Consider the following 13211-nt stretch of genomic DNA (forward strand, 5'->3'; position numbering starts at 1 on the left):
ATCGTGGATTTTTTAAAGAATATTTTTTCATTAATCGTGGATTTTTTAAAGAATATTTTTTCATTAATCGTGGATTTTTTAAAGAATATTTTTTCATTAATCGTGGATATTTTAAAGAATATTTTTTCATTAATCGTGGATATTTTAAAGAATATTTTTTCATTAATCGTGGATTTTTTAAAGAATATTTTTTCATTAATCGTGGATATTTTAAAGAATATTTTTTCATTAATCGTGGATTTTTTAAAGAATATTTTTTCATTAAGCGTGGATTTTTTAAAGAATATTTTTTCAATAATCGTGGATTTTTTAAAGAATATTTTTTCATTAAAATTGGATTTTTAAAGAATATTTTTTCATTAATTGTGGATTTTTTAAAGAATATTTTTTCATTAAAATTGGATTTTTAAAGAATAATTTTTCATTATTCGTGGATTTTTAATAAACGATTTTTTTAAAAAATATTTATTTATTCATGAATCGTGGATTTTTTAAAGAATACTTTTTCATTAATCGTGGATTTTTTAAAGAATATTTTTTCATTAATCGTGGATTTTTTAAAGAATATTTTTTCATTAATCGTGGATTTTTTAAAGAATATTTTTTCATTAATCGTGGATTTTTTAAAGAATATTTTTTCATTAATCGTGGATTTTTTAAAGAATATTTTTTCATTAATCGTGGATTTTTTAAAGAATATTTTTTCATTAATCGTGGATTTTTTAAAGAATATTTTTTCATTAATCGTGGATTTTTTAAAGAATATTTTTTCATTAATCGTGGATATTTTAAAGAATATTTTTTCATTAATCGTGGATTTTTTAAAGAATATTTTTTCATTAATCGTGGATTTTTTAAAGAATATTTTTTCATTAATCGTGGATATTTTAAAGAATATTTTTTCATTAATCGTGGATTTTTTAAAGAATATTTTTTCATTAATCGTGGATATTTTAAAGAATATTTTTTCATTAATCGTGGATTTTTTAAAGAATATTTTTTCATTAATCGTGGATATTTTAAAGAATATTTTTTCATTAATCGTGGATTTTTTAAAGAATATTTTTTCATTAATCGTGGATATTTTAAAGAATATTTTTTCATTAATCGTGGATTTTTTAAAGAATATTTTTTCATTAATCGTGGATTTTTTAAAGAATATTTTTTCATTAATCGTGGATATTTTAAAGAATATTTTTTCATTAATCGTGGATTTTTTAAAGAATATTTTTTCATTAATCGTGGATATTTTAAAGAATATTTTTTCATTAATCGTGGATTTTTTAAAGAATATTTTTTCATTAATCGTGGATTTTTTAAAGAATATTTTTTCATTAATCGTGGATTTTTTAAAGAATATTTTTTCATTAATCGTGGATTTTTTAAAGAATATTTTTTCATTAATCGTGGATTTTTTAAAGAATATTTTTTCATTAATCGTGGATATTTTAAAGAATATTTTTTCATTAATCGTGGATTTTTTAAAGAATATTTTTTCATTAATCGTGGATATTTTAAAGAATATTTTTTCATTAATCGTGGATTTTTTAAAGAATATTTTTTCATTAAGCGTGGATTTTTTAAAGAATATTTTTTCATTAATCGTGGATTTTTTAAAGAATATTTTTTCATTAATCGTGGATTTCTTAAAGAATATTTTTTCATTAAAATTGGATTTTTAAAGAATATTTTTTCATTAATTGTGGATTTTTTAAAGAATATTTTTTCATTAAAATTGGATTTTTAAAGAATAATTTTTCATTATTCGTGGATTTTTAAAGAATAATTTTTCATTATTCGTGGATTTTTTAACAATATAGTTTCATTATTAGTGGACTTTTAGAGAACACTTTCTTATTCGTGGATTTTTTAAAAGAATATTTTTTATTAATCATGGATTTTAAACAATATTTTTTTCATTATTTGTGGATCTTTAATAAACGATTTTTTTAAAAAATATTTATTTATTCATGAATCGTGGATTTTTGAAAGAATATTTTTTCATTAATCGTGGATTTTTTAAAGAATATTTTTTCATTAATCGTGGATTTTTTAAAGAATATTTTTTCATTAATCGTGGATTTTTTAAAGAATATTTTTTCATTAATCGTGGATTTTTTAAAGAATATTTTTTCATTAATCGTAGATTTTTTAAAGAATATTTTTTCATTAATCGTGGATTTTTTAAACAATATTTTTTCATTAATCGTGGATTTTTTAAACAATATTTTTTCATTAATCGTGAATTTTTTAAAGAATATTTTTTCATTAATCGTGGATTTTTTAAACAATATTTTTTCATTAATCGTGGATTTTTTAAACAATATTTTTTCATTAATCGTGAATTTTTTAAACAATATTTTTTCATTAATCGTATATTTTTTAAAGAATATTTTTTCATTAATCGTGGATTTTTTAAAGAATATTTTTTCATTAATCGTGGATTTTTTAAAGACTATTTTTTCATTAATCGTGGATCTTTTAAAGAATATTTTTTCATTAATCGTGGATTTTTTAAAGACTATTTTTTCATTAATCGTGGATTTTTTAAAGACTATTTTTTCATTAATCGTGGATCTTTTAAAGAATATTTTTTCATTAATCGTGGATTTTTTAAAGAATATTTTTTCATTAATCGTGGAATATTTTTTTCATCAATTGTGGATTTTTTAAAGAATATTTTTTCATTAATCGTGGAATATTTTTTTCATCAATTGTGGATTTTTTAAAGAATTTTTTTTCTTATCAGTCGTCGATTTTTTAGAGAATAATAGAATAAAAGTTTTGATATAGCCCCTATAGAATGGTTTCACCCGATTTTCGGTATTTTTAAGGTTTTAGCCGAACACCGAAATGGTCGAAATTTGGTACTTAGTCTTCGCTAGGGGTACAAAACTTTTCCCCAGAAATTTGTCGGAATAGGTCCACGCCTTCATATTGCCCCCATAGAACGGTACCTCCAAATTTCCGGTATTTTGAAGGTTGTGACATAAACACTCCTCGGAAATAGCTTAAATTTTGTATTAGGTCGTTGGTGGTATAAAACATTCTCCCAGAAATTTGTCGGTATCTCCCGATTTTCGGTATTTTGAAGGTTGTGGCCACAGCATCCCAACGAAATGGCTGAAAGTTGGTATTTAGTCTTTGTTGGAGATAAAAGCCTTTCTGACTGAAATTCGTCAGTAAAGATCAACGTTTCGATGTAGCCCCCATAGAACGGTATCTCCCAATTTCCGTAGTTCTGAAGGTTGTGACGTCAATATCCTACCGAAAGACTGGAATTTGTGGTTATAAAAGAAAATTTTTTTATGAATAGTGAATTTTTTTAAGCATATTTTTTTTCATAAGTCGTGGATTTTTTATAGAATATTTTTTTATCAATCGGGGTTTTTTTAAAGAATATTTTTTAATCAATCGTGTATTTTTTTAAAGAATATTTTTTAATCAATCGTGTATTTTTTAAAGAATATTCATTCATAATTTTGGATTTTTTAAATAAGATTTTTTCATTAATGGTGTATTTTTTAAATAAGATTTTTTCATTAATGGTGTATTTTTTAAGAAAAATTTTCCATGAATCGTAGATTTTTAAGAATATTTTTTAATGAATCGATGATTTTTTAAGAATATTTTTTCATGGATAGTGGATTTTGTAAAAAAATGTTTTTTCATAATTCCCTTTTTTAAGAATATTTTTTCATAAATCCTGCATTTTAAAAATGTTTTTCGTTGAGGCTCCTATTTTGACTTACCTTTTAATGACGTGGTTTCCCAATAAAACTATTTTTGTTAATGATTTTTTCTTTTTATTTCTAAATCTACCTTAGTATACCCTCTTACTACTTACAACTCTAAACTAATTTCTAAGCGTACCCAATTAATGCCTCCTATATGTCGGGCGACTAAAAATCGGCTGACAATCATTATCGGTCAGCGAAAACCCCTTAACACAACCGCATACATCTGGCGCCGTACAATTATGCAAAGGATTGATGCCACAACCCGCCCGACATATTGGTCGACAAAATTGTCCCGTCTCATCCAGCTTATAACCCGAATTACACAAACAGTTACGAGTCAACAGATTACAACGACCATTTAAACATGATATGGGACATGCGAAAACACAATCATTGTTATCGCTCAGCACATATCCATCGTGACATTGACACACTTCGGGGGCAATACATTTACCATTTTGACACGATTGACAGTAGGGTTTACACAACGTGTTGCCCATCACACGCACCGGACCAAAGTGGGGACAACAAATTTCTATTAAAACTGTATTATCGGCGGGATTTTTCTGTATCACCGCTGGCCATTCGTAACGTTTGATGTCTTCAGATCTGAAAAGGAAAAGAAGAGAAGAATAATGATTAGTTGTAATATTGATAAGAAAAGCTCGCTAAAAACTTCTTCCTGTAGTTATCAGAAAATCGAAAATCGAGTGGTACCGTTCGATGAGGGCTATATCAAAACGTGGACTGATAAAGCCAATTTTTAAATACAAATATCTTAGAAGTAATAGAAACTTCAATACCAACTTATAAAAATCAAATTAGCTATAAATTGGCATTTAGGGTTCATAGTGGCGCCTCCGCCAAAAGTAGTAGACATATGTATTTAGAGTTCCGGGTCGTCTGACAAATGACATGGCAACCTGTCGTTTCTCTTGGATTAGACCATCTCCCCATAATAGTCTCCATCTGTAGACCAACCAATTTCATCACTTCTGAACGCCGCACTTTAGCGTTCACCGCTTCAGAGATCTGTCCAACCCTGATGTTCGGGTAGCAAAAAGGACGTTCCGAGACATTTTTACTGGTGGAGCTGCCATATATCTGCTGGTCGAATATCCAAAGCGGGAGCAAACTTCCCAGCAGAGGCATCCCTCCGCAAATGAGTGTGATGGGCTTCGTCGTGCCAATGGCCCCAGAGTCAGGGAGCTGACACTGGAAGTTAAAAGGTTGGTCGGCGAACATAAGCAGAACAAGTGGATAAATCATCTGAAGATTTGTAACATTGGAGCCGGAATAAGTGAATTCTTTGCTACCCTGGCTGAGAACGTTTGGCGACTTTACGCTGACTGCTCCAAGAAGGTGCGCAAGTTATTTCTATCGACAGGTTGTCGAGCACCTCGGAAGTGAAGGGCAAAGATATGAGTACTACATCGCATTAGATCTCTTCCTGCCGAGAATGAACCACCATAATTTACAAGGGTTGATGTTGCAAATGTCATCAGGAGCGCTAAATCATTCAAAGCGTTGGGCCCTGATGGAATTTCCATGGTAATGCCGAAACAGCTATAGTTCTCAAACTGTCGTTCCCGAAGTCTGGAAAATTGGCAGGATAGTCCCACTGCTGAAGCAGGCCAGCAAACCTTTTTGTCGCCCTCAGCAAAGACCTTGAGGCTCATCACCATGGGTTCCGTAAGCAGCACAGCACAACAACAGCGATGCATGACGCATATTAGCAGAGGATTCAAGCAGAGCAAAACGTGCTATAGAACAATGATGGTGCCTTGGCATGCTTGAATTATCAAAAGCCTTTGATACTGTCAAGCACTCCACGCATTGTTTGAGGACATCGAGCAGACTACCTTCCGGCCAAGTTTGAAACGTTGGCTAATCTATTATATGTGTTGACGCCCGCCGTACTTGGAATTCAGGAACAAGAAGTCCAGGCCCCGTATAGTGAACCAAAGAGTTCCCCAAGTTGGGATGATATGTCCGGAAGTGTTTAACCTCTATCTCTCCGGTATTGTGCCCCCTCCCGACGGTATCGAGATCGTAAGGTATGCGGATTAATCTTCCCCGACCTTCCCTGTTGTCATTTGTGAAAGGCTGAACATGTATTTGACCGATCTTACCACCTTTTTCGACGCGAGGAGCATGCAAATATCCACGACTATATCTACGGCCAATCTATTTATCGCATGGACGGCAGAGTTGAGAACGGAGCTGAATGTCATGGTCTATGGTCTAAAAATCATGTTTGACTGCATGTTCATGTCGGTCACGTATGCCACAGCTATCTGCGACAAGCTGACTTCTATCTATCTATCTATCTATCTATCTATCTATCTATCTATCTATCTATCTATCTATCTATCTATCTATCTATCTATCTATCTATCTATCTATCTATATATCTATCTATATATCTATCTATCTATCTATCTATCTATCTATCTATCTATCTATCTATCTATCTATCTATCTATCTATCTATCTATCTATCTATCTATCTATCTATCTATCTATCTATCTATCTATCTATCTATCTATCTATCTATCTTCTATCTATCTCTTCGGTATTGTGCCCCCTCCCGACGGTATCGAGATCGTAAGGTATGCGGATTAATCTTCCCTGACCTTCCCTCTTGTCATTTGTGAAGGGCTGAACATGTATTTGACCGATCTTACCACCTTTTTCGACGCGAGGAGTATGCAAATATCTACCACTATATCTACGGTCAATCTATTCATTGCATGGACGGCAGAGGTGAGAACTGAGCTGAATGTCATGGTCTATGGCCTAGAGATCATGTTTGACTGCATGTTCATGTCGTCCACGCATGCCAAAGCTATCTGCGACAAGCTGACTTCTATCTATCTATCTATCTATCTATCTATCTATCTATCTATCTATCTATCTATCTATCTATCTATCTATCTATCTATCTATCTATCTATCTATCTATCTATCTATCTATCTATCTATCTATCTATCTATCTATCTATCTATCTATCTATCTATCTATCTATCTATCTATCTATCTATCTATCTATCTATCTATCTATCTATCTATCTATCTATCTATCTATCTATCTATCTATCTATCTATCTATCTATCTATCTATCTATCTATCTATCTATCTATCTATCTATCTATCTATCTATCTATCTATCTATCTATCTATCTATCTATCTATCTATCTATCTATCTATCTATCTATCTATCTATCTATCTATCTATCTATCTATCTATCTATCTATCTATCTATCTATCTATCTATCTATCTATCTATCTATCTATCTATCTATCTATCTATCTATCTATCTATCTATCTATCTATCTATCTATCTATCTATCTATCTATCTATCTATCTATCTATCTATCTATCTATCTATCTATCTTCTATCTATCTATCTCTTCGGTATTGTGCCCCCTCCCGACGGTATCGAGATCGTAAGGTATGCGGTATGAGAACTGAACTGAATGTCATGGTCTATGGCCTACAGATCATGTTTGACTGCATGTTCATGTCGTCCACGCATGCCAAAGCTATCTGCGACAAGCTGACTTCTAAGAATAAGGTCCAAAAGTCCCTAGTCTAGCCTAAAAGCACATGCCGTAATATTTTGTCCAAACATAGTTTACGTTCGAAGATAATCCAAATCGGTAAATTCCATCAGGTACCTCTCCCACAAAAGTTCAAAAATATTCGGAAAAATTGTGCACACGATAACCCTTGAATTGAGTGAACGATTTGGTCCATACTTTACACATCTTACTATATCTACCAGATATAGAATAGGTTTAAATATGGACTATATTTGTCCACTCCCTCGGGTACCTACCACACAAAATTCCAGGGGCAAGTCCGTTCTTCTTGAGGAAACAGCCCGAAAGGTGTAAAAACCCTCGCTGGAGAGCACGGGAACTTCTTCTTCCCCTTAGCGTACCTCCCCCACAAAAGTTCAACATTCGTGTCGATATGCAGTTTAGGGTCTCTTCGAAGATACTTTGGAAATGAATGCCGATGCTGTTCATTGTGGACCTGCTGTGTACAGTCATATTATGTTTTCCGTGGACAAGTCCATGCTTCCTGGCATACTGGTTCAAAAGTTATAAGTAGACCCACTGAAATGACTGGTATGCCCAATACATATCAAAAAGATATGACTCTCAAAATCAGATCCACTTCCTAGGTTGTATATTCCTTTAAGTAGCCCCTCCGCAAAACTTTAATCCTAATTCACATTATCGTCGGCAAGTTTAATGGTACAAAATGGCCACAAAATTCTGAAAAGACCCGAAATATATTCGATCTGTCCGTAGATTAATATTTCAATTCACATAGGCTGAGGGTATATCTCTGTCGGCAAAGCCGACTGATACTTTTTTACTTGTTTAGTAGAGAACCTTCACACATAAAATTGCCAATGTAGATCCGTGTTCTGGCGCTCTAGGTTTGGTTTATCATAGTAGAGGGTATTAAGAAGTCGACTGAGCAGAACTTTAAACCTCTTTTTAGATGCTTATCCACTTTGTTGATATATTAACTTTCTAAATATTCTTAACTTCACCACATCACCATAGAGAAGGGTATTAATGAGTCGGTTTAGCCGAACTTTAAGCCGCTTTCACTTTTTATACCCTCCACCATAATTTGTCACTGCGAAATATTTATCGGAGACCCCATAAAGTATATATATTCTTGATCAGGTTAAAATTCTAAATCGATATAAAAATGTCCGTCTGTCCGTCCGTCTCTTGAAATCAAGATACAGCTCGCAATTTTTCAGATAGAGCAGCCCTGCTTCACTTGGAGACCGTTGGTCCATTCTGTTCATCCTGTATAGGCTATTTTGAGATGCTGGAAATGATGATTTAAAGATGATGGTGTATTGCTTAGATGTTGACGATGAAGGAGATGATAGAGTGTTGATGCAGCTTGATGAAATGCGGATGATGGATAGAGGTGAAGAGATGATGGTGAGTGTAGGAGGCATATCTGGAAAAGTGAAAAAGAAATTTTTTTTATTAAGGGTTACTAGTGATCTTTGCCAAGCCATGCTAGATGTCTGGCAAAGTTGAGTAGGACGATGGGATCTATGTTGCACAGGAAGGTCAGAGTGTCTATCTCATATCTGCCTAGGGTACGGTATCTCCTTGTTTGCAACATGGGACACCTACAAAGCAGATGTTCTACAGTCTCCATCTCCTCCGCATCTTCACATAGTCTGCAGTAGTCAATGACACTGTCGTCCCATTTTGAAGTTAGGGATCTCACTCTGCAGTGACCTGTTATAAGTTCAACCGCGATTTTCATCCCTAACTTGTCAAGTGAGAGGATGGAAGCCGTTCTTTGACGAGAAACCACAGGCCAGATTGCCTAAAATATCCTACAACCAGGTTCCAATAGCCATCTTTGATGTGCTTTTCCAATGAAGAACTCCCGAAGTTTGCCGATGTAGTTACACATCGGTGGCCGGACTGTTTCATCAACTGATAAGTCGCTAGACCTAGAGCCACCTCGAGCCAGTTCATCTGCTACCTCGTTTCCCATGAAGTTGCTGTGACCCGGAACCCAACATAGCTTTACGATATCGTGTATATCCTGCAGAGCTTTCCTGCAATCATGAATAGCTCTTGAATTTATGGTCCATGACTTGAGAGCATTGAGGGCCGCTTGACTATCGACATATATAGTCACCGGTCCGGTAAGACTGCCTTCAAGCCCTTTAACCAATTCAGCTGCTTTCCTGATAGCAAGAATCTCCGCCTGAAAAACACTACAATTATCGTCCAGCTTATATAAGTTTTTAATTAGTGGATTCTCGCAGTAGACGCCAGCGCCAGTACCTTCTTCCATCTTGGACCCGTCTGTATAGATTGCCGGACCGTCCAGAGGAGATATGCACTCAGCCCATGCGTCTCTGCATGGGAATATAACGGTTAAGTCAAACTTGAATGAGGTAGGCATATAATCGCTTACGCAACCATTGTCACCTAACTCAAGTCGACTATCAATTAGTTTCAGGACATTCGAGTGTCCAAAGTGTAAACCACGCCAACAACCTGACTCCCGGAGTCTAAGAACAGTCTTCGGCGCCTGAAACTAGATTAGGATATACAATGGTTGGAGATCCAGGATGACGTTTAAAGCGGCTTGATGAGTGCTCTTAATCTATCCGGTAATCAGCAGTGACGCGGTTCTTTGTACACTTGATAATTTGGAAAGTAGCGCTTTGTTCCCAAGAGCTTGCCAACAGACCAGTCCACCATAGGTAAGTATGGGCAGGACCACTGTTACATACAGCCAGTGTATGATCTGTGGTCTCAGTCCCCAGCTTTTCCCAATGGAGTTCTTACACGAATAGAGTGCCATGAGTCCTTTCTTCATTCGCTCCTCTACATTTCTTTTCCATGACAAGCGATGGTCCAGAATAGTGCCGAGGTATTTAGCTTCCGTAGAAAGTTCCCGTCCAGGACTGGAGGCTCGAAATTGGAATCTTTGCGTTTCTCAGTGAATATTACAAGCTCTGTTTTCTCCGTGTTTACTCCCAGACCAATGTTCTGGGCCCAGTTTGCGAGTTGTACCAATGCTCTTTGCATGAGCTCAGACAGGGTTGGCAAGAATTTGCCACTTATCAGCATAACCACATCATCAGCGTAGGCGACCACCTTGATCTTCAGCCGATCGTAGCACACAAGTATTTCATTTATTACTAGAAGCCATAGCAGAGGTGAGAGAACTCCTCCCTGCGGAGTGCCTCTGTTAACAGATTTCCTCACGGAACTCTCTCCTATCGATGAGTTGCTGATTCTACTCTTCAGCCTCTTATCAATCCATTCCACAAGGATGGAGGAAACACCTGCGATGCTGAGAGCATTGTGGATTGATTCAAGCTTCACGTTATTGAAAGCCCCCTCTATATCAAGGAAGGCCGCCAGCGTGAAGCCTGAATTTTTCCACATGCTTCTCAACATGCCCGACCACCTCATGCAGGGCAGTCTCCACTGATTTGCCCTTAGTGTAGGCATGTTGTGATTTGCTGAATGGGATTTATCGGTTCACGTTTTGATGTAGCCCCCATACGACAGTACCACCTGATTTTCGGTATTTTGAAAGTTTTAGCCTAATTATCACACCGAAATGGTTAAAATTTGATAATTAGTCTTTGTTGGGGGTATACAACTTTCCCCAGAAATGTGTCGATATAGGTCCACGTCTTCATATTGCCCTCATAGAACGGTGCGCCCGATTTTCGGTATTATGAAGGTTGTGGCCACAATAATCCACCGAAATGGGTGAAATTTGGTCTCCGTTTGTGGCATTAAACGTTCCATATGAAATTTGTCGGTATAGGTCCATGCCTTCATATAGCACCCATAGAACGTACCCCCAGATTTTCAGAGTTTTGAAGGTTGTAGCCTCAATATTCCTCCGAAATGGCAGAAATTTGGTATTTTGGTATTCGTTGGGGGTATAAAACTTTCCCCCTGAAACTTGTCGGTACAGGTCCACCCCTTAGTATAGCCCCCATAGAACGGTACCTCCCTATTTCCGGTCTTTTGAAGGTTGTGGTCTCAATATTCCATCGAAAGGGTTGAAATTTGGTATTTGGTCTTCATTTGGGGTATTTAACGTTCCGTATGAAATTTGTCGGTATAGGTCCACGCCTTTATATAGCACCCACAGAACGTACCCTCAGATTTTCGGGGTTTTGAAAATTGTGGCCTCAATATTGCTCCGAAATGGCAGAAATTTGGTATTTAGTATTCGTTGTGGGTATAAAACTTTCCCCCTGAAACTTGTCGGTACAGGTTCACCCCTTAGTATAGCCCCCATAGACCGCCCTATTTCCGGTCTTTTAAAGGTTGTGGCCTCACAATTGCACCGAAATTGTTCAAATTTGGTATTTGATCTTTATTTGGGGTATTTAACGTTCCATATGAAATTTATTGGTATAGGTCCACGCCTTAGTTTAACCCCCATACAACGGTACCTCCCTATTTCCGGACTTTGAAGGTTGTGGCCTCAATATGCCACCGCAATGGTTGACATTTGGTATTTGGCCTTCATTTGGGGTATTAAACGTTCCATATGAAATTTATTGGTATAGGTCCACGCCTTCATATAACCCCTACAGAACGGTACCGCCAGATTTTCGGTATTTTGAAGGTTTTAGCCTCATTATCACACCGAAAGGGCTAAAATATGGTACTTAGGCTACGTTGGGGGTATAACAGTTTCTCCCAGAAATTTATGGGTATAGGTCCACGCCTTCATATAGACCCCATAGGACGGTACCTGTAGATTTTCGCTATTTTGTGGGATATGGTCACAGCAACTCATCGAAACGGCTGAAATTTGGCATTTAGTCTTTGTTGGAGGTAAAATCTTTTCTGACTGAAATTCGTCGGTATAAGTCCACGATTCGATATATCCGCCATAGAACGATTTTCGTAGTTCTGAAGATTGTGACGTCAATATACCACGGAAAGACTGAAATTTGTTATTTGGTCTTCCATGGAGTTATAAAATATTCCAGAAGAGAATTATCAGTATAGGTCCGCGGGTTCCCATATCTTGATTTTCGGTATTTTGAAGGTTTTACCAAAAATATCGAAATTTTGCTATTTAGTCTACTTTGAGTCTACAAATTTTCCGCCAGAAATTTGTAGGTATAGATCAACGTTTCGATATAGCCCCCAATGGAACGGTACCTACCGAATTACGATATTTTGAAGGTTAGCCACATTTTACCTAACTTGCTGAAATTTAATATTTAGTCTTCTTCATAAACGAAAGGAAACTAATTGTTCCATTTTACTTCAATGCAACTCATTGTGGAGGCTATAACAAGTTCGGCCTGGCAAGTTCGGCTAATGCAATTTATTGATTTTGTTCACCTTTTGAATGTTCTTCACTTCACAACATTTAGACATATATACAATTCTTCAAACGAAATCCACTATACCTTATCCATTTATAGCATTTATGTAGTTTCCTCTGGCCAGGTGTTATGTCCTGATATTTGGTGGTGCGTCTGTTGGGTTTGCGATGTTGAAATTGTTCACGACCATATGTGACGGGAGCATGCCAACGATTTCCACTGGGTCGTGTATTGGCATTAGAATTTTCTGCTTCTTCCTCTTCCTGTTTTTTGAGTGAATTTTTCACGCACGAACTTTCGGTAGCTTCTAGTAAAAATGGTTTCGGCTTTATTGTGGGCTTTCGCGATGAAGCACCACCATGAAAATTTGGAAGATGCTTTTCAATGGGCGGCGCTTGGGTGGATGGCAATGGTTTATAGCGTATACCTTTTTGTTGCGGTATATCGTCTATATAACCGGTATATAAATTCAGTTCACCGAATACCCATTGAGGTTGAAATATTAACAATAATAAATGAAGAATTTTCATTGCCGAAGAATTTAGGAGATTTTATTTCCGAATGTTTATTTACAGCT

General features: G+C 35.6%; 1 protein-coding gene across 1 annotated transcript in view; it reads right to left on the bottom strand.

The window, feature by feature from the left end:
• Positions 1 to 3783: 3783 nt before the first annotated feature.
• Positions 3784 to 13211, bottom strand: part of LOC141392207 (uncharacterized) — a 42951-nt gene continuing 33523 nt past the window's right edge. The window contains exon 4 of the mRNA XM_073965161.1: positions 3784 to 4349. Coding sequence (XP_073821262.1) covers positions 3878 to 4349 — 472 coding nt within the window. The 3' untranslated portion in view covers positions 3784 to 3877. The remainder of the gene's footprint in view (positions 4350 to 13211) is intronic.

This window comes from Musca autumnalis, unplaced genomic scaffold (assembly GCF_047663935.1).
Source record: "Musca autumnalis isolate F117 unplaced genomic scaffold, ASM4766393v1 scaffold_2, whole genome shotgun sequence".
Classification (NCBI taxonomy): domain Eukaryota; kingdom Metazoa; phylum Arthropoda; class Insecta; order Diptera; family Muscidae; genus Musca; species Musca autumnalis.